Source organism: Schistocerca cancellata, chromosome 1, assembly GCF_023864275.1.
Source record: "Schistocerca cancellata isolate TAMUIC-IGC-003103 chromosome 1, iqSchCanc2.1, whole genome shotgun sequence".
Taxonomy (NCBI): domain Eukaryota; kingdom Metazoa; phylum Arthropoda; class Insecta; order Orthoptera; family Acrididae; genus Schistocerca; species Schistocerca cancellata.
The window spans coordinates 155,747,514-155,769,490 of NC_064626.1; the positions used below are offsets into that span (position 1 = coordinate 155,747,514).

Consider the following 21,977-nt stretch of genomic DNA (forward strand, 5'->3'; position numbering starts at 1 on the left):
AGTTACCAGCCAAGACTCTCAGTGAACATTTGGCCTGGAATTCTTGGAGATCACCTTATTTGACCACACATCTCCTGAGACTGTTTGATTGATGCATGGTATTTGGACTTTCTGGACAATGCCTTGCTTGAACTTGTAGCAGATGTTTCCTTGAAACTATGCATTCATTTGTGGTTTCGGAACAACAGTGCTCCAGTGCTTTGATTTTCAGGCCAGGTCATTTCACACAAACAGTTTCAAGCAGAGAGTAATTGGATAGTTAGAATTGGATTCCCAATTCCTTGACTTTTTTCTCTGCAATTATTTAAGGTCCCTTATGCACTCAATACCAAGTAAGAATAGTACCTGAGCTTGGTGGAATCTTGCAGGGAATCAGACAATGCATGGTTCCTTGCTGCACATTATATAACAAAGTTGATAGTCTTCACATTATACATTTACTCTCACTGCACATTAGAGTACAAAGTTGGTAATCTTCACATTGTACATTTACTCTAAAGCAGTGAAGCCACTGATTCGATCCACAGTATTTGGTTGTACATTATTGTTTTGTCAATTAAAAGTTTCCAAACTACAATATTCTGTTGTTTCATTTAGCCTACCAAGTGCATACAAAATGGTTGTATGTTTCTTACATCAAAATGTTCCAAATTTTGTCCTCTACAATGTCCCAAATTTTAAAACTATCACTGTGTTACACCTGTATCATGGCTAAACATGTTGACTGCAGCTTGCATAGTTATGAACATTTCACCACCAGGTGTGCAGAAATACAGTGCACAGGGAATGGACATGCCTGTGAGCATGGTGCATAAAATCCTATGAAATATCCTGCATTGCTATTCATACAAAATCACCCATGCTTCCTTCTGATCTGCCAGCAAGACAAATGTTCACTCTGGCATTTCTTGCTCATGTGGAAGTGGACAATCAATGGCAATAGAATATTCTGTGGACATATGAAGCGCATTTCCATCTCCAAGGACCTGCCAGTACACAGAATTGCAGAATATGGACAACAGAAAATCTGCATGCACATCAACCGGTACCACCTCATTCTGCAAAGGGTGACTGTGTGGTGTGCGCGAATTGCATTGTTAATCATAGAGCCATATTTTTCCTGCTAGTCCTGTTACCTTTACTATCACTGGTAAATGCTATGAGAGACTTTTGCATGCCCACATCATTCCAACCTTTCAACAGCGTGGATGTGTGGGTAGGATCATTTTTATGCCAGATGGCACTCTTCCACACATAGCACTGCCAGTCAAGCGGCTGCTGCGGAGACATTTTGGAAGCGTTAGAATTATCAGCCCTAATTTCCCTACAGCCTGGCTATCCAAATAACCTGATCTTAATCCATATGACTTCTGGCTGTGGGGTGATGTGAAGGATGTTATGTTCAGTGCTCCAATTATGAACACAGCTGAACTGAAGGCATGCACTGCACAAAGCATTTTGAACACGACCCAGAGACACTCTGATCTGTTGTGGAACATGTTGTTTCCTGATTTCAACTTGTGGCAGAAAACTATGGACGGCATATCGAACATGTCTTGTGCCAGTCTCATGACAATTAGATAATTATGTCATTTTGCTTTTCATGCAGTTTTTGTCCTCAAGACAATTAAAAATCAATTTTTCCTATCAAATCCGGTAGGACACTGCCATGGTGGATGGGCTGATCTAACTAACAGTGCTGCAACTATTGACTGCTGAATGTCTGCACTTACGCACATTGAACAGTACAGATGGTGAAATGTGCATCTCAAAACCATAGCCATTGTATTGTGATTCATCTGTCATTTGTAGTTGACCGCATTTATCTTAAGACGCTTACAGCACCTTCTATTGGTAAAATTTTCATTAGATTTTTTTGTTCCATGATGTTTCCTCCAGTGTCAATAATACGCTGTTCAAATTTGACAACATTCTGAGCAGAGGTTCTCTTTCTGCAGCATTTTAAAGCTGGGACTTTACTGATGGGCACCCTGTATGTCACATTTATGTGTCTCTACTGGCAACACTATGATTTTTGCTTCCTTAAGTTAATTATTGTCCATTTTTGTACTCAATATGTGTAATCCATTTTGAGTCATCTTGCAGCCATACAACCAGATTTCTGAGCTACTTAGCACTGCCATTTCCATAATTGGAATGACAGGTTTATGTGGAACCCTATTTTGATGAGCATGAAAATTCATTTTGTTATTCATGATTAACTGGTTATCATGTGCCCAACTGCTTACTAGCTTTGGACATAGTTTACAAATTCCTTGCTATTCTTGATATTATGTAAAACTGTTTTAGAGTCAGCAAATAAGATATTTTTATGAGGATCCACAATTAGACTCAGACTATTAATATACAAGAGGAACAGAAGGGGACCCGTAATTGCAAACTGAGGCACCCTATATTTGATTGTACCCTCACATGACAGCATTTCATTGGCTGCTTTGGACTTCTGACCAGGGACCAGGGTACCTCACTGATTCCAGATGTTTCCAATTACTAAGGTAACAAAAAATGGCTCTGGGCACTATGGGACTTAACTTCTGAGGTCATCAGTCCCCTAGAACTTAGAACTACTTAAACCTAACTAACCTAAGGACATCACACACATCCATGCCCGAGGCAGGATTCGAACCTGTGATCGTAGCGGTCACGCGGTTCCAGACCGTGGCGCCTAGAACCGCTCGGCCACCCTGGCCGGCACTAAGGCAACAGTTGATCAGTCTTAGTGTCAAGGCTATTGTGATCAACCACATCAAATGCTTCTGACAAGTCTAAAAATATTCCTGTTGTTAACTGTTTATTGTCCACCCTTCTGAATCTATGTATGACATAGATAGTTTATAACAATATTATGAAAAGGATAGTTGCTACTCACCATACTTCAGAGATGCTTAGTTACAGAAATGCACAAGAAAAAGACTATCAGAAAGTTGCTTTTGGCCAATAAAGCCTTTCTCAAAAATCAACAACATACAAACTCACACAAATACAACTCACACACACACATGACCACAGTCTCTGGCAGCTGGAGCCAGACTGCGAGTAACAGCATATTATGGGTGAAGCAGCTGGGTGGGGATAAGTAGGAGGCTGGGGTGTGGAGGGGGTGAGACAGCAGGGTAGGGGTGGGGGTTGGTAAAATGCTGCTGGGAGTATGCTGGGATGGGGTGGAGAGTAGGGCAGCTAGGTGCAGTCTGGAGGTTAGAATGTGGCCAGGGGAGAGAGGAGGGAGGGATAGCAGAAAAGGAGAGAATTAAAAAGGGCAGGTGCGGTGGTGGTATAGAGGGCTGTGTAATGCTGGAATGGGAACAGGGAAGGGGCTAGATGAGTACGACATTCACTAATGAAGGTTGAGATCATGAGGGTTACAGAAATGTATGATACATTGCAGGTAGAGTTTCCACCTGTGTAACTCAGAAAAGGTGGTGTTGGTGGGAAGGATCCAGATGGCACAGGCTGTGAAGCAGTCATTGAAATGAAGAATGTCATGTTGGGTGGCATGCTCAGCAACAGTGTGGTCCAGTTGTTTCTTGGCCATAGTCTGTCTATGGCCACTCATACGGACAGACATGCCCACTCAGAATGCGGCACAGCAGTTGCAGCTTACCTCATAGGTAAGCCTGGTTTCACAGGTAGCCCTGCCCTTGATGGGATTGGTGACATTTGTGACAGGACTGAAGTAGGTGGTGGTGGGAGAATGTATGGCACTAGTCTTGCATCTAGGTCTTTTATAAGGAGCCGTGAGTAAGGGATGGAAGTAAGGGTTGTGTAGGGTGGACGAGGAGAATACTACTGTGGGAGAGGTGGGAAGGATATTGGATAGGATATTTCTCATTTTAGGGCATGACGAGAGGTAGCCGAACTCTTGCGGAGAATGTAATTCAGTTACTCCACTTCTGAATGGTACTAACTCATGAGGGGAATGCTCCTCTGTGAGAGGGCAATTACAATCTGTGAAGACCACAGTAAGACCTTTGGTATATTTAGAGAGGAACCGCTTGTCCCTACAGATGCAACAGCAATGGGTGGCTAGGCTGTATGGAATGTACGTCTTGGTATGGAATGGATGACAGCTGTTGAAGTGGAGGTATTGCTGGTGGTCAGAAGGTTTGAAATGGGCAGATGTACTGATGTAGCCATCTTTCAGGTGGAGGTCAACATCAAAGAAGGTGGCTTATTGGGTTGAGGAGGACATGGTAAAGTGAATGGGAGTGTGGGTGTTGAGGTTCTGGAGGAAGGTATCCAGATCATGAAGGTGTCATAAATGAATCTGAACCAGATCAGAAGTCTGGGATTCTGGATGTTTAGGAAGGATCCCTCCAGGTGGCCCATGAATAGATTGGCATAGGACAGTGCCATATGGGTGCCCATAGCCCAACCCTGGATTTATTTGCAGGTTATGCCTTCAACGGAGAAGTCATTGTGAGTGAGGATATAGTTGGCCATGGTGACAGAGAGATGGGTGGTTTGGAATCCATTGGGCGCTGAGAAAGGTAGTGATCAATAGCAGTAAAGCCATGGGAATTAGGGATGTTAGTGTAAAGGGAGGTGGCATCGATAGTGACGAGCAGTGCACTGTGTGGTAAGGAAACAGGATCTTTGGAGAGTCGGATAGTGGGTTGAAAAAGTGTTGGTCCACTAGAGCAGAGGTTCTCTCAGTGGGGCACAGTAACTGGCCATAATGGGGGATCCTGGGAGGTTGGGTTTATGGACTTTAGGAAGCATGTGAAGGTAGGAGTGTGGGGAGTGGTAGGGGTGAGGAGAGAGATGGACTACAGGGAGAGGTTCTGGGATGGACCTACGAATGTAAGGTGAGACTCACGATCCTGCTGGATTTCTGGAGTTCAGTCACTGGGGCAAGGTTTGAAGTTGGGTGAATCTGACAGCTGGTGGAGTCCTGCTTCCACGTAATCCTTATAGTTCAAAACAACAGCACTTGAGCCTTTGTCAGCAGATAGTGTTATAAGGTTGGGATCAGTTTTTAGGTGGTGGAATGCGGATATTTCTGCAGATGTAAGCTTAGTATGCATGTTGACAGATTTGGGGAATGATGGTGACGCATGATTCAAGGTCCTTAATGCTTTTATAACTCAGTAGCAGTGCTAATAAATATGGTCTTGGCACAGTTTTTTGCAGTTACAGTAAAGAAGTTATTAATTATGTAGGTTCATGACCATTAAAGATTCCCTACCTTAATTACTATTGTGTGTTAACACGTAAAAGTTGCACAAGTGTAATTATTTTCCCCATATGCGTTTTTTATAAGATTCCAGATGACTCTTCATAAAATCACTGTGTTCTCTCTTTTAATAAGTCTTATTACCTTATTTAGTACGTAAATGCATGCTTTGTTGTAAGCATCTATCTCAGGTGATCCACTGAGATATGAATACAATCTAATACAATATTTAAAATATTTGCCTTTCTATTTATACTTAATTTATTTCTAGCTACATGCTAACTGTCTCCAATACATACCTCAAAAGCAACACCATCAGGGTAAGAGTTTTGCAGTTCAGATGGAAAATATCCATCAATGATATCTTGCACAAACATTTTAGTGTTTATGTCAGAATAAGGTCTGAAAGGACCATCCGATAAAACCAGACCATTTGAATATATTGTTAATGGTATACTGTCTCCAGCCTACACAGAAAATGTGTATCATTAGAATCAAACTATAATGCAAATTTCTGAATGAAACAATATGTAAAATAAAGCAAAGTCAGCCATTCACCTTTAGCAGACTGATGTGTGGGGCACAGAAACCTCATAACAGAACACATTATCAACTAACTTTAAAGCCCTGCCTCTTCTTATAGGGAAAAGCATACGCAGAGACCCAACCCACACTAACGCAGCTGCAGCAACACACACACACACACACACACACACACACACAGGGAGAGAGAGAGAGAGAGAGAGAGAGAGAGAGAGAGAGAGAGAGAGAGAGAGAGAGCACATGTGTGTCTTCCTATATGTGTAATTCAGAGAAACTTATGTTGGAAGGGAGTGTCCAAGTGACACATGTAGCAAAGCAGCCGCTAAAAGTCACTTGGAAGGGAGTGTCCCAGTGGCACATGTAGCAAAGCAGGCACTAAAAGTCACTTGTGTTGTTGTGCACTGAATGTACAGCAACTGGATGATCAAGTTTGTGGTTTGCTACAGTTTCAGTTTGGCAGTAGATGTTTATGCAAATAGACAGCTGGTTAGCTATCATCCCCCATAGAATGCTGCACTGCAACAAAGCCAGTATATGATATCTGTTCAAAAAATTCTGGAACATTCATGGTGTGTTGCCATTAAATGCAGTCAGCATCTCTACACACACCTTTGTTTAACATGTAACTGCCAAAAGTTTCATTGTTGTATGTCTGTTAGTTACTTTTCACTGTTGTACTGAGTAGAAGGTTGTGTCACAGAGTTAGATGAGCAACCCGTCTGCATTAAATTTTGCGTGAAACTCAAGGAAACCTTTCCAGAGATAAAGCAAATGATGCAGGAAACCCACAGTGATGAATGCATAAGCTGTACTTGGTGTTACAAACGGTTCACATTGTTTAAAAATGGCCAGACAGAAGTTAAAAGATACCCTAGTTCAGGATGCCCTTCGACATCTACCAACAAATGTCATGATGGGACTGTCAATGAAATTGTGAGTGCCAATTGAAGACTGATGGTCCAAGAGTTTGCAGAAGAATGTAACATTTCAATTGGATCACATCACAAAATCCTCACACAGCATCTTGGGATGCATCATGTTACCGCCAAGTTTGTCCCATTACTCACGAGTCAAGATCAGAAAGACCTTCACCTCACAATCAGTGAAGAGCTTTCGGATCATGCAAATGAGAATGAGATGTTTCTTCAGAGAATCATAGCTGGGGATGAGACATGGGTCTATGGTTAAGATGTTGAGACCAAGGTTCAATCTCCACAATGGGCCAGGAAATACTCTCAAAGACCAAAAAGAGCTCATCAGGTAGGGTTGAATATCAAAGCTAGGCTAATAGTTTTGTTTGACTTTGAAGTATTAGTTCATCCTGAATTTGTGGCACTGGGACAAACTGTTAATCGATGGTACTATCAGGATGTGTCGGGATGCCTGCAAGAAAATGTGAGAAGGAAATGGCCTGAAATGTGAGGAGACAATTCATGGCTCTTGCAGCACGATAACGGACCTGCACATTCATCCCTGTCGGTGCGAGACTATTGCTCAAAAAACAAAATCATTGTGTTGCATCATCCTCTGCACTCTCCAGACATGGCCCCTTCACACCTCTTTTATTTTTGAAGTTGGAAACCCCATTAAAGGAATGAAGATAAAAAAAATTTGCAGGTGGCACTCCACACAATCCAGCAAGAGGCATACCAGACTGCTTCCAGAAGTGGAAATGGCATAGGGAGCAGTGTATCAATTATGGAGGAGAGTATTTTGGATGAGTCCATGCACAGTAAGTAAAAGGTAAGTGTAAAAAAAATTGTGGATAAAATTCCGGAATTTTTGAACAGACCTCTTACAACATGGCTACTTTCACAGGTGGCCCTGCCTTTTATCAGGTAGGAAATGCCTGTGACTGGACTGTGAAACAAGGTGCTGGATGGGTATATGCTACAGGCCTTGTACTAGAATCATTCACAAGGAAATGACCGAAAGGGCCCTAGATTTGGAGCCAGATTGAAACAGGCATTGATGAGATTATTCTAAAGGTTGAGTGAGTGGTGGAACCCTGCTTTTGGTGTTGTGCATAGGATTTTGCGTAGGGTATCTCTCATCTCAGGGCACAGTGAGGGATAGTCAAAGTTCTGCTGAAGGATATGGTTGAGCTATTCATGGCCAAGGTGATCAGATAAATACTAGATGGTGGCTGGATAGCAGGAGGAGATGGCATAGGAAATATGCTTGTGGATGAGCTGAACAGGCTATAGTTTGTCAGTAAATTCCCTGCTAAGTTTATTATCATGTTTTGACACCTCTTGTTGGTGATACACCAACTTTATAATGAATATGGGTAGATTTTCTAATCATATTCCCTAACAAGAAACCGTAATTGTGACATATGAAACTAAGAGACTGGTAGTGATTTGGTATTTGGGCTATGAGTGGGTCTGTTCAGAAAATGTGGCTCGACATTGTTATAGGGCCAAGCAGTACACTTCTGCTTTCATGCTCATTAGCTAAGATAGCTGAAGTAACAGCTACAGATTATGATCCTCTGGTCAAATAGCTAAAGCACTGGCAAGTTAAATAAAAACTGAATTAAACACAAATTGCAAGTAAAAAATGATAATAAATGGCAATACAAGGTTATTATCTTCTGATGATAAATTGATATAGACAACACCACAAATCTATGTAGAATAAAGTGATAATTTGTTCAATCAATTACATGAAAGACTATCAAGAAATGATTGCCCTAGAATAATGTAGTTTAAAAGATACAAACTAATAAATATTTACTTGCAGTTACAATTGTGTAAATCTGCATAATCAGAGTGATAGCTGACTCCCCAGAAATCAATAAATCATCACTAGTTCACCACAATAGATACAAATAATCTGAGAACAGCAAGTAAATCATATCAAAGTTCCCTGAAGCATATCTTTTGATGATTGCTCACAGTTAAAGTCCATACTAACTCACTGAAACAAAGAGCTATGTGCCATGGAATTTCACCAAGTTTGAGCAAATTTTAAGTATTTGTGATCGCTATCTGCCCATATACTATCACTTTACCCCACTAATTGCCCTGCAACATCAAGTATCTTCTCTATCACTTCTCAATGCAAGGTTTTCGCTCTCACATCTTGAAACCAACTCTATTCCCTCTCAACCCGAAGTGTTTCACAACTCCCTATCTCCCAGAAATCCCTTCTTGCTGCCAAGAGCCACTCCCTGAATCAAAACGCTTGAATGCCTCACCACTTGCACCAATGAGAAACATTCACTCCCACATCAAATAGCATGATTTACTAAAAATCTATAAAATGGACCACTTTTGTATAAGAATAAAGTTGCAGATTGGATGTACGACTTAAATTACACAACAATCAAACAATGGAAAATCCAGGATGGAGAAGGAAAGTTGCTACTCACCCTATAACGGAGATGCTGAGTCGCAGATAGGCACAACAAAAAGATTTTCACATTAAAGCTTTCAGCCAATGGCCTTTGTCAACGACAGGCACACACACACACACACACACACACACACACAACTCACACTCGCAACTGCGGTCTCAGACAGCTGAAACCACACTGTGAGCAGCAGCACCAATGCATGATGGGAGTGGCAACTGGGTGGGGGAAAGGAGGTGGCTGGGGTGGGGAGGGGGAGGGATAGTATAGTGGGGATGGTGGACAGTGGAGCACTGCAGCAGGTTGGGCGGTGGGCAGGAGCGAGCTGGGGTGCTGCAGGTTGGGCGGCGGGCAGGGGCGAACTGGGGTGGTGGTGGTGGTGGGGGGGGGGGGGGAGGAAGTAGTGGAAAAGGAGATAAATAAATAAAATTATTAAATAAAATAAAATAAACCAGCCCCTTCCCTGCTCCCATTCATGCACTACACAGTCATTCCACCACCACACCTAGTCCTTTTTTTTTATTATTTTTTTTTATTTTTTTAATTTCTCAACCACTGTACATTATGGAAAATTAGAACACTGCAACAAAAAAAATATTGACATGCCCTATCTTCTTACTCTTCTTACCGTTGGGCAATACAACAATAATAAGGAAGGGATAGATTCAGTAGGCATGTTGATATATGAGGGATGACCAAAAAGTAATGCCTCCACTCTTGTAACTCTTTAACAGTTGGCAGCATTGGTATGCGGCAGGTACTGGCTTGTTCCGTAGCCTCTTCTCTACAGATCCAGTTGGCAGGAAGCCTTAGCATTGAATGGTTGTGTTGTTACAGTGCACAGTAAGGAACTCTGCACAGACGGTTGGTCAATGCAATTTAAGCAACAAGCAGTCATTGAATTCTTGACAGGAGAAGGTGTCACCCCAAAGGAGATTCCTCCATACGGTCCAGATTTAGTGCCATCTGACTTCCATCTGTTCCCGATAATGAAAGACGATCTGCGGGGACATCATTATGCTTCTGATGAAGACATTGAGAGGACTGTGAGACTGTGGTTGTGGAAACAGTGTTCGACCTCTTCCGTGACAGCTTCAGAAAACTTGTTCATCATTGGCAGAAATGTATCCAATTGGCTGGTGATTATGTGGAAAAGTGAATATTGGTAATTAAAGACCACATTCTAAGAATTATTTCTGCATTTGATTTATTAAAATATTCCCATCCAAACCAAATTAATGAGGGTGGAGGCATTACTTTTCATTCAACCCTCGTAAATCATACTGAGTACATTGGAATACTGATACTGAGATTTTTAATTTTTTGATTACTTTCTGAACCAGTACATTTTATATGTTTAATTCATAGTTTGTGCAGGATTAGAATTTGCATTTGGGAGGATGATGGTTCAAATCTGTGTCCAGCCATCCAGATTTAGGTTTTTCATAATTTCCCTGTGTCGCTCCAGGCAAACGCTGGGACAGTTCCATTGAAAGGCCACAGCTAATTTCTTCCCCATCCTTTAAACAACCCAAGCTTGTGCTCTTGTTTCCAATGACCTCAATGAGACATTAAACCCTTATTTTCCTTCCTTTATCTTTACAGGGCTTGAGCAAAGATTCTGAGAGTATAGACCCTTAGCATCAAAATTACACAGGATGATCCATTTGTGGTGTCAGAAAATTAAAACATGATATGCAAGAAATTACAGAAATTTACTGTTTGTTAACAATAAATACATGTGTAGGAGAGTCTGGAGTTTGTATCTGAAGGTTGTGTCACAGCACATTAGCACTTAACATGTCCACCATTAAGACTGCAATAAATATCAAATATCATACCTTGCAACCGAGTTGCACCATGTGGCATGCAGCATTTCTGCAGTGATTTGCTGAAAGACCACTGTAATCTGCTCCATAGATCAGTCAGAATCTGTGGTCTCTGCGTATACACAATTGATATGACATAGCCCCATACAAAAAGATCTGTAGTTGTTATGTCAGGACTATTTAGGGGGGCATGGAATAGCTCCTCCAAGGCCACACCAGCGATCACTGAATATTTGGTTTAATAGTTCCCGTGCTATTAGAGCCCAATGTGGTGGTGCGCCATACTGCTGATGGATAATTGTGTCCAGTACCACATCTTGCTGTAACGGGGGGGGGGGGGGAGGGGGGGGGGGGGACCACATACTGGGCCCATCAACCATAGTGAGTCATACTGCATTGAACGGGAAAAATCATTTTTTAACTGTCCTGAGACCAAAAACTACATAAAAGGCAAAACGAGATCAGTTTTTAATTGTCCTGGAGCCAAAAACTGCCTAAAAAACAAAATTACATCAGTTTATAATTTTTGTGGGTCCAAAAACCACATAAAAAGCAAAATGACATGAGATTCTAATTTTCATGGGACTGGCATAAGAAATGTTCAGTATGCTGTCCACCAGTATATGCAACAAGTTAAAACCCAGAAACAGCATGTTACATAACAGGCTGGAGTGTCTTGGGAGTCAGTTCAGAATGCATTGCCCAATTGATGCCTTCAGTTCAGCTACATTCATAACTGGAGCACTGAACACAATATCTTTCAGATAACCCCCAACCAGAAGTGACACGAAAGAATATCAGGTGATTTGGATGGCCTGGCTGTAGGGAAATTATGACTGATAATTCTAGCATTTCCAAAATGCCCCTGCAGCAGCTGCTTCATTGACTGTACTATGTGTGAAGGAATGCGGTCTTGCATACAAATGATCCTACACACACATCCGTGCTGTTGACAGGTTGGAATGACACTGGTGTGCAAAAGACTCTCGTAGACTTTACCAGTGATAGTACAGGTAACAGGACCCACATGTCTCATCTCCTCAAAGCAACATGGCTGTACAATCAACAATGCCATTCACCTACACTACACAGTCACCTTTGCAGAATAAAATGGTATTGGTTGAGGTGCATGCAGATTTTCTGTTGCCCATATTCTCCAATTCTGTGTACAGACATGTCCTTGGAGAAGGAAATGGGCTTCGTCTGTCCATAAAATGTTCCATTGCCATTCATTATCCACTTCCATGTGAGCAAAAAATCCCAGAACAAACATTTGTCTTGCTGGCAGGTAAGCATGAAGCTATTCCTGAACATGGGTGATTTTGTATTGGATCAACTGCTTTCCTCCCTCTTCAACATTACACTTTAAAAGAACTTGTCTTTCTGAATTTTGTAATCACATTCTCCAGACCCTCAGCAGACATTGGACTAATGCCTTTTTTCATACCCTTGAATGCCTGGAACTTCTGGAGGGCTACTGGCACAAAGGCACCATTCTTGTAAAAGGGCTTTACCAACAGTGCATGATCCTTCATGAAGACAGTCATATTGGGCATCTCAGATGCAAACTGAGGAGCATCTCGGATGCAAAATGAGGAACAGCAGTGTGCCATGCAGTTGCTGGTGTGCATATGTTGATGCTTACAGTGCTGTTGATTGGTAAAGTATTCTGTGTGTGTGTGTGTGTGTGTGTGTGTGTGTGTGTGTGTGTGTGTGTGTGTGTGTGTTTTCCATAATGTTTCCCCCTGCCTCAATAGTATGCTGTCAAAATTTGATGCCATTCTGAGTAGGAGTTCTCTTTCTACAGAATTTTGGAACTGGAACTTTAGTTATATGCATATTAATGATCTGTGGACAATATTAATAGTAATGCAGTTATCTATAACAAAGTACCATGTGAAAGAAGCTGCATGAATATTCAGTCAAAGCTTGATAAGATTTCAAAGTGGGCCAAAGACTGACAACTTGCTATAAATGTTCAAAAATTTAAAATTGTGCACTCCACAAAATGAAAAAAAAAAATGTTATTCTATGACTATATTATTAATGAGTCACAGCTGGAATAATTCATACGAATACCTTTGTAGGGATATGAAATGGAAAGATTATATTATCTCCATCGTGGGTAAAGCAGGCAGTAAACTTCGGTTTAGTGGTATAATACTGGCGAAATGCAATCAGTCTACAAAGGAGACTGCTCACAAATCACTCGTGTGACCCATACCCAATAGGACTAACAGAACAGGGTGGCAAGGATGGTTGCAGATTTGTTTGCCCTGTGGGAGAGTGTCACAGAGATGCTGAAGGAACTGAACTGGCAGAATCTTGAAGACAAATGTAAACTATCTCAAGAAAGTCTACTTACAAAGTTTCAAGAATCAGCTTTAAATGATGACCCTAGGAATATACTACAACCAACTATGTATTGCTCCTACACGGATTGCAAAGGGATTGCAAGGAGAGGATTAAAGTAATTACAGCACGCTTGGAGGCATTTAAACAATCTGTCCTTTTGCACTCCGTACATGAACAGAAAAAAAGGAACTCTAATAACTGCTACAAAGGGACATACCCTCTGTTATTCGCTCCACAGTGGTTTGCAGAAGAATAAATGTGTGTGTGAGTGTAATGTAAATTATACGTATATCTTTGAGTAAATATGATCCCCATTTACTCAAACTTTCAGCTTTGCAGTGACTGAGTGTTGCCACTGTTGAGAAACTGTGAAAACCAGGTCTGTATTGCTACATAGTGTAGGAGCATGCCATACCTGTGTCATTGAGATCCTTATATGTTGTCAGATAGTTGCAGCACAAGACCCCTGTTTCAGACTGCATTCTTCAGTGTCACTATGTTGTGTACAGATTGATACCAATGGTCAAAGAAACTCTTCTAAATTAGTGATGCTACCTCCTAATGGCTTGGTCTGACATTTTGTGAGAGCCATTGGTATGACATTCAGAGTCTGCTGACAATCTTATAACATACACTTTTCTGCTGCATCGTATTGATTTGCTGGCACCATTTGATGAAGTCATCTGTTGTGGTTGCATCCTTCAAAAGATATTCTTCCTAGGAGTCCTCTGCCATGCTCTTTCTTAGGTGTGAAACTTCATTAGGTGCCATCACATTTGGCTTCATTGTGTGATATACAGAGTAGCGCTCATGCAAATTAACTTGACACATGTGCAAAAATGCACTGGATGAATCCACACCTTTTTTTCTGATGAGGCAGTGGCTTTAGTTTTCTGTCAACGGCTGAGCCATTATTATGGTGTACACATAAGAAGGCAGCAGTGCAATGTGTTCTGCACAGAGACTAACAGCCAGTGTACTTTCACACTTTCTGTCTCTGCCCCACTCCTCACATTCCACATGTTGTCTATACTGGGAAGCACAATAATGGTTACAGTTTCTGCTTCTGACTCTGCCTAGTAGAATTTATATGCTTGAAAAACTATTTCCCTCATTTCTAAACATAATTATTCTTGTGTTTGCTTTATGCCTTACAAAATGAACACTACAGTATCTAAATAATGTAACCATACCTAAAATAACATGAAAATTAATGCTAAACATTCAACATGTACTTCGATGCACATGCTACAGGCAAATGTGGCACAATGATACTATCTGTCGGAATGTCACATGGTACACTGCTCCCTCACACTATATGTCTCCCACTTCCACCTCCTTAAGTGTACACCAGTATACGTATGGGCATCTGAATTTTTTAAGTGCTGATTTCCTTATTCGGCACTATAATCAGAGATTACTGACTTACTGAATTTTTAATTATACTGGCACAATCTTAATCATACTAGCATAATCCATCAATACAATTGTTTGCAAGCTAGCTAGCAGTAGCACAGAAATTCTGCTTGTGAGTAGACTTCAACTGTTTCAATGCAATTCCCCAACGGCACCATAGCCACATGCTACAAGTCCCACATCACTACCACTGTATTCTCCACCAGTACGTCATTTTCACAGGTATGGGCCAAGTTATTATATGTACACTCTAAGCAACTTTGTTATTTCCTCCTGGTGTTGGTTCTTTGGTTAAGTGAACCTGATACTGGTTCTTGCCAAAGACTTGAAATTTATTCCAGATCTTGAACTGTACCCCAGAGATGTCAAACTACTGCTGGGCTGTACTGTACAAGTAAAAGCAGATGTTAACAAGATATTTTATGTCATCCTTCCTTTTGTATTTACTGACATAGTCAAATCCAATAAGCTATTTTGTCAGATCCCAGTTAGCATCTCCCAAAAATGCAGTTAGATGCCTGATGTTCAACTGGTTCACAAATTTTTTTGTGTACATTGGTACCTTGAGAGAGTGAACCATAGGAGGAATATACTGGTTGTATTTGGGTTCCTGTCCATGATGGTGATGGTTTCTGTACAGCCTGCTGGGGCTGCAACAATGTTGAGATAACCAATATCTTCATCAAACTATGTCATTTGTAATCTGTAATCTAATACCAATTACGAGAGAAAGGTCTTCAATGACATCCAACACTTTACACTGATTATATAGAATGCCCACTGACCCACATGTTGACAGCCAGGAACTATTGCCTCTGTACCAGGGAAGGCGATGCACAGAATATGGTACTAGTGTTGTAAATATGTATGGGTAGCAACAACTAGAAATTACAGTGTATGACTATACAAAAATTTTTGTAAACAATCAAAAATGTGTAACCAAAATACCACAATATCACTCATATCCCAATGGGAATTCAAGAAATTAAAATTATGTTTTCCATGAAAATTTGAAAGAACAGTGGTGAAACCATTTTTCACAAAGTATTGATTGATTGCTATAGCAGTTACATTCTTAATCTCTGCTTCCTTTTTCAGTATTAGCTTCCTCTCTTTCATATAAGCTGTTTTCCCAATTTCTCACAATTATCATATTGATGAATTTCTTATTTATCTAATTTCAGATTAGATAAATTTGCCAGTACTAAATGAAAGTTTCTTTAATTCCTAAGTCATTCTACTTTCACTACCCTTTATTTCATTTACATTAAACCCACAGAGACACTGATTCCCAAAAACTATGAATTGAAATTGTTTGACAGTATCAACCTTTGTTTCTATAAAATAGCATACTGCATGTCAATGGATTCACTATGTCACTTTCTTTGTTGTTTTAGTCCTTACAGGTGGCATATCAGTGAACATGTGATTTTGAATAAACCTGGCTTGGCTTTCTACAACTATGAAAGTATTTTACAAGGTATAATAACAATACAGAATTGTGTTTCAATGTTATAGCATTTTTGTAAATGTTTCCAGGCACTTGGTAATGATGTTTTGTATCAAATGCCATTAGCTCTAAATCTGTAGTTCTTATGGAAAAGAATATCAGTCAATATTGAGCAAATTGTGCTGTCTTTCCTGCTACATAAAATTTATTCAGTTATAATAATCTCATTCATACTGACACTACAATGTAAAGCTGAAGATAGTATAGTTTACCTTGAACATAGCACCTGCCCCTGTATATGATATTTGAGTTTCTCCTGCACCGGCTATCAAATTAAGTTCAGTTAAATTGTGCAGGAGAACATCAAAATTTATTTCAGGGCTCTTCAAATGATTATCAAAATTGTGATTTGTTCTGTTTGAAAGTAAAACAAGAAATAAGTTTAGTTCACCTTCAAACAAAATGTTTAAATTATGAAGATAACATATTTAAAAACATTATTCATCTATAAATTAAACTTCAGTATTTTATTACCTTATATTCATAATTTTGTTATTGTTGTACTAACTGTAATCATTATTAAAATTATGAAGTTGCTTCACTTATGTCATGTAGTTCAGATATCAATAAATATTAATGTTGATTTTCTTTACAGATAGTATGTGAATCAAGGCATTTTTAAATGTCACTACACAAAGAAATGACATTAATGATCAGAAGGGTCTACACGACTACAAGGCAAATTTTATCTAGTTTCCAGTTTATTATATGCATTCTAGCTCCAATATTAACAAGAATTTGAAAAAAACATTTGTCTTGCACTTATTACTCCACTCTGTTTCTCTGTGAATTCTTCATCAGAAGGTTCATCTCTGACAAGTCAGTGTGTGTGTAATATTTATCTGCACTAACTTTCATTATTCTGTATTGGACCAATTGACTTACTTGCATGAAATTCATTATGTTTGCAGTCAAACTTTGTTTACTGAGATTCACTTGCTACATACCACAATCAGTGCCTTTGACAACACTTTGGTCCCATGTTATTCAGATTTACCCCTCAGTCCTCAGCACCAACTTTGTTGAACAGTGCAGGTGGTGGAAATGTGCGTCCAGCATATAGATGCTAAACAGACCTCTGATAGGAAGAAGCTAAAAAGCTGGATGACAGAAGAATGGCAGTACATCTGGGACAGCACCAGCACAGGAGGAAGACTTTATAACCACCTACCAGATGTTAGGAACACACAAAAATAAGTTTCCTAATTTCTTTCAAGGGGATGGTTCACATGCTGATGGCCATGAATTATAACCTAATTATGGCCTTATGAAAAAGCAGTAAATAAATAAATGTAAACTTTGGAAACATTAAATTCTTGCTCCAGGAGAAAAGAGTGGTGTTATGTTGGTAAAAGTTAAAAGCAGAAGACTTGTCAGACCCCACCATGACAGTGCCCAATCAGTTGTGAAGACGAGGGGAAATAAAAATGAAGGAGGGAGTGTCAGAAAAACTGAAAGGTCGAACATAGTACATTGTGACAGCTTCTGTCCAGAGATGATAGGACAGAGTAAGGAGTATAGATGGATTAAGAGTAATATAAATGAAAAGTGAAATGAATAGTGCAATTAAGATTAAAAGGTAAGTGGAAAAGGAGATGAAGCAAAATACCAAAGAGAGTGAGACAAAAGAGAGCAAAGATTAAAAATATAAATGAATACATATAGTGAATAAAAGTACAGAATAAAATTCAATAATAAAACACAGATGTGGAGAACTGAATGTTAATGAAAGTTAAGTACAGGATGGCAGCAAAACTCAAGAATATGTTGGAGATCAAGTACTCATTCTCATAGTTCAGGGAGACTAGTATCAGATGGGAGGGTCCAAATAGACCATATGATGTAGCACACATCATATCTCTTGGGTCATGCTGTACAGCTTGTTCACAATTGACTACTGGTTTTTCCTAAAGTGGATAGTTCTTTTGTGTTCATTCATGTGATCATCCAGTTTAAGGGTGGTAATTTCTACATAAAGGGTCATGTGAGCAACACATTTTATTTGGTAAATAACATGCTAAATCAAACACAGCACACCCATCACATCTCCACTCAAGTCCTATCACAGTCATAATCAAACATCTCACAATTTATTGAGTCCTATATCTCTCATGCGATTCACTCTCTGAGCCTGAGACATATGTTTTTCTTTCTTCAAAAAGCCTAACCATCTGTCCCATATTTAAATCCAGTCACACTGTCCTGGTCAAAGAACTCCTCTCATTCATCCATTATCTCAAGTGGAAATACTACTTCGTCCTCCAGTCACAACTTAAAACCAACATTAGCAAGCACTGAACTCTGCTTAGAACAGTTCTAACACAAATCAAATAGAGAACAAATAGAGACTTTTCCTTCCAAACCATCCTTTAGATGCATTCCAGGAAACTCTTACTTCCAACACGAACACCCCATCTTTCATGAAAAAGTCGCTAAAATGCCAAAACTCACTTTAGTTGAAGGTAGACTGTTCTATGACCATCCTTCTTGTGGAGTGGACAAATGCTCCACTACTGTGATACTTGACTGTGTGGTTTCATTAGCTCTTGAACACCACAATGTACGAAAATATTCCTAATGACACAATTCCTTTTTATCCGGAAAATCCTAAAAATCATAAGCCCTTCACAAGAACTCTCATTTGCCGTCACTTCCAACATATCATGCAGAGCCTCCCAACCTACATAAAAGACATCAACCAATAACCACTGGAGTGTCTCACGTCAATTTCAAATCTTCTCCTACATGGACCCTCCTTAGCATCATCGATACGACCTCACTCTACACCAGAATACCATTTATACACGGTCTCTCAACCTTAGAACACTGCCTGTCCAAATTCCCACCTGAGAGTCTCCTTAAATCCTCATTTATAGCTGCCCTAGCTAACCTCATACTTACCTACACTTACTTCACATTCAAGCACCACACCTACAAACACATTAGAGGAATTGCAGTGGGAACAAGGATGACCTCATCCAATCCTAACCTTTTTAGTGGTTGCATGTAAGAGCCTTGAGCCCCAACAGCTGAGATCCCTTGCTGGACAAATTTATCGATTATACCTTTACCGAATGCACTCAAAGCAAAGGAGAACTCCTTAACTTTCTATAACAGATTAAGTCCTTTTCCTGAATCAAATTTGAATCACCGTTTTCTAAATATGAAGTGACTTTTCTTGACACTGACCTGCATCTAATTAATATTAATCCAGACTTCACATCATATAAAATTACCATAACAATACTGTTTACAGTTGCCACCCCTTCCGCATGAAATGCTCCCTTCCCTACAGCACAGGAATCCATGGCAAAGCTATCTGCTCCACCACTGAATTAACACTGACCCTAACAACTTTCGGAGGCTTTCCTCCTTTACAACTATCCCACAGATTATATCCTCATACAACCATATGATAAATGTGAGACGAAAGTGAAAAAGCCCATAATGTAATTTACTTCATTTTGTACAATATTGTAATGATTTGAATGTTGTTTGAATCCAACAGAATCAATAATATCATTTACAGCAATCAACATCAGTATTCTGAAAAAGAACCTCTTGTTATTATGTGGAAATAATATTGGCCTGACAGGTGAAGAAAATGGACCCATTAGGTTTCTTGGTGCAGTAATTCCAGCAGGGATGATAAAACAACAAAGATATTATCTTTTTAAAAACATCAGGACCTACTGCAAAGAGGAATACAATGGCATTCTGTGTCATGAAGTAGAACCAGAACCTCAAGACAGTGACAATGGGGATTCTGAGGAAGAACCTTACCAGCCAACTATTCCAGAACCAAAGAAAAAGAGATGAAAATGCTATTTGTCAACACTCTTGAACGCCTTCAGACACAAATATTTTGGAAGCAGAAAATCAAATCCTTTAGCCACCATCAAATATGGGGATTTTGTGAATTCAAAATTTTGGGCGGGGGACCATTAATGGGCTCAAAATGAAAATTTATTATAAGAGATGCCATAACACTGTAAAAATATAAATATCTTGACCAAAAAAAGAAAGAAAGAGAGACATAGAGAGCTGTGAAGTGCGCACTAACTTCTCATATTTTGGGGCCAATTTATTTGGTGTTAAATTTTTGTACATTATAATGTGCTATACATCTTAAGTGTAAAGTTAACTTAAAAAAAGTCTATACCATCTGACAATGGACATTTGAAGGGTAGTATATAAATGCAGGCTTATTTCTTAAGTATGTCAATCAAACAATGGTAATAAAGTGAAACTTTGAAACACATAATCTCAGAACACCTGTTTTTCATCAGCAATATTCAATCTGCCATAACTCACTCAAATTTAGAGATAGACATTATTTTTTATGTATATTTTTTCAGAATTTAATGCTGAACCTACAAATTACAGTAGTTCAAAATTCAAAATTTTTGCCAAGAGGTCCCTTTCTGCTTCGCACCCAGACCTCAAATTCCTCAGTACATTACTCCAACATAGATATGACTTCCTCATGTCAACTTTGAAATGAGATCATCTCTCACTGACATCCTTCCAACATCATGCACAGTCACCTTCCATTATGCTCCTAATATCTGCGACATCCTTGTCAAACCATACATCATTTCCAGACCACTGTCCCTACCACAGTGACATGCATTTGTTTTATTTCTACAAGAGAAGCTAAATGCAAATTTTCCTAGATTTAGCTTTAAAATGCTTGCACAATTAAATATTTCCATAAAAACTTTCATTTCCCGTTTCACTCCCATATGGGTTGAATTTCCAAAAACAATGAAATGCATATTTTTTATTTCTAACTAAGAGGCCTAATTTACATTTTCATCGGTTTAGTTATAAAAATGCTTTCATAATACACTGAAGAGCCAAAGAAACTGGTACACCTGCCTAATATCATGTAGGTCCCCCCACGAGCATGCAGAAGTTTCGCAACACAATGTGGCATGGACTCGACTAATGTCTGAAGTAGTGCTGGAAGTAATTGATGCCATCAATTCTTCACGGCCATCCATAAATCTGTAAGAATACAAGGGGATTGGATATCTCTTCTGAACAGCATGTTCCAAGGGATCTCAGATATGCTCAATAATGTTCATGTCCGGGAAGTTTGGTGGCCAGCAGAAGTGTTTAAACTCAGAACAGTGTTTCTAGAGCCAATCTGTGACAATTCTGCCCGTGTGTGGTATCACACTATCCTGCTGGAATTGCCTGCCAGAATGCACAGTGGGTATGAATGGATGCAGGTGATCAGATAGGATGCCTACGTACGTGTCACCTGTCAAGAGTCATATCTAGACGTATCAGGGGTCCCATACCACTCCAACTGCACACATCCCACACCATTACAGAGCCTCCACAAGCGTGAACAGTCCTCTGCAGACATGCAGGGTGCATGGATTCGTGAGATTGTTTCCACACCTGTACACGTCAATCTGCTCGATACAATTTGAAATGAGACTCATCTGACCATGCAACATATTTCCAACCATCAACAGCCAAATGTGAGTGTTGACAGTTCCGGGCGAAGTATAAAGCTTTGTGCCATGCAGTCATCAAGGGTAGATGAGTGGGCCTTTGGCTCTGAAAGCCCATATCGATGATGTTTCGTGGAATGGTTAACACGATCACACTTGTTGATGGCCTAGCGTTGAAATCTGCAGCAATTTGTGGAAGGTTTGCACTTCTGTCACTCTGAACAGTTCACTCCAGTAGTCATTAGTCCTGTTCTAGCCGGATCTTTTTCCAGCCACAGCAATGTTGGAGATTTGATGTTTTACC

At 39.8% G+C, this 21,977-nt stretch overlaps 1 protein-coding gene across 1 annotated transcript in view; it reads right to left on the reverse strand.

The window, feature by feature from the left end:
• Positions 1-222: 222 nt before the first annotated feature.
• Positions 223-21,977, reverse strand: part of LOC126131609 (UBX domain-containing protein 11-like) — a 153,794-nt gene continuing 132,039 nt past the window's right edge. Inside the window, exons 6-10 of the mRNA XM_049915177.1 lie at positions 16,418-16,559; positions 5,494-5,661; positions 2,113-2,252; positions 603-660; positions 223-294 (exon numbers count right to left, since the gene is read on the reverse strand). Of these exons, the coding sequence (XP_049771134.1) occupies positions 223-294; positions 603-660; positions 2,113-2,252; positions 5,494-5,661; positions 16,418-16,559 (580 nt within the window). The remainder of the gene's footprint in view (positions 295-602; positions 661-2,112; positions 2,253-5,493; positions 5,662-16,417; positions 16,560-21,977) is intronic.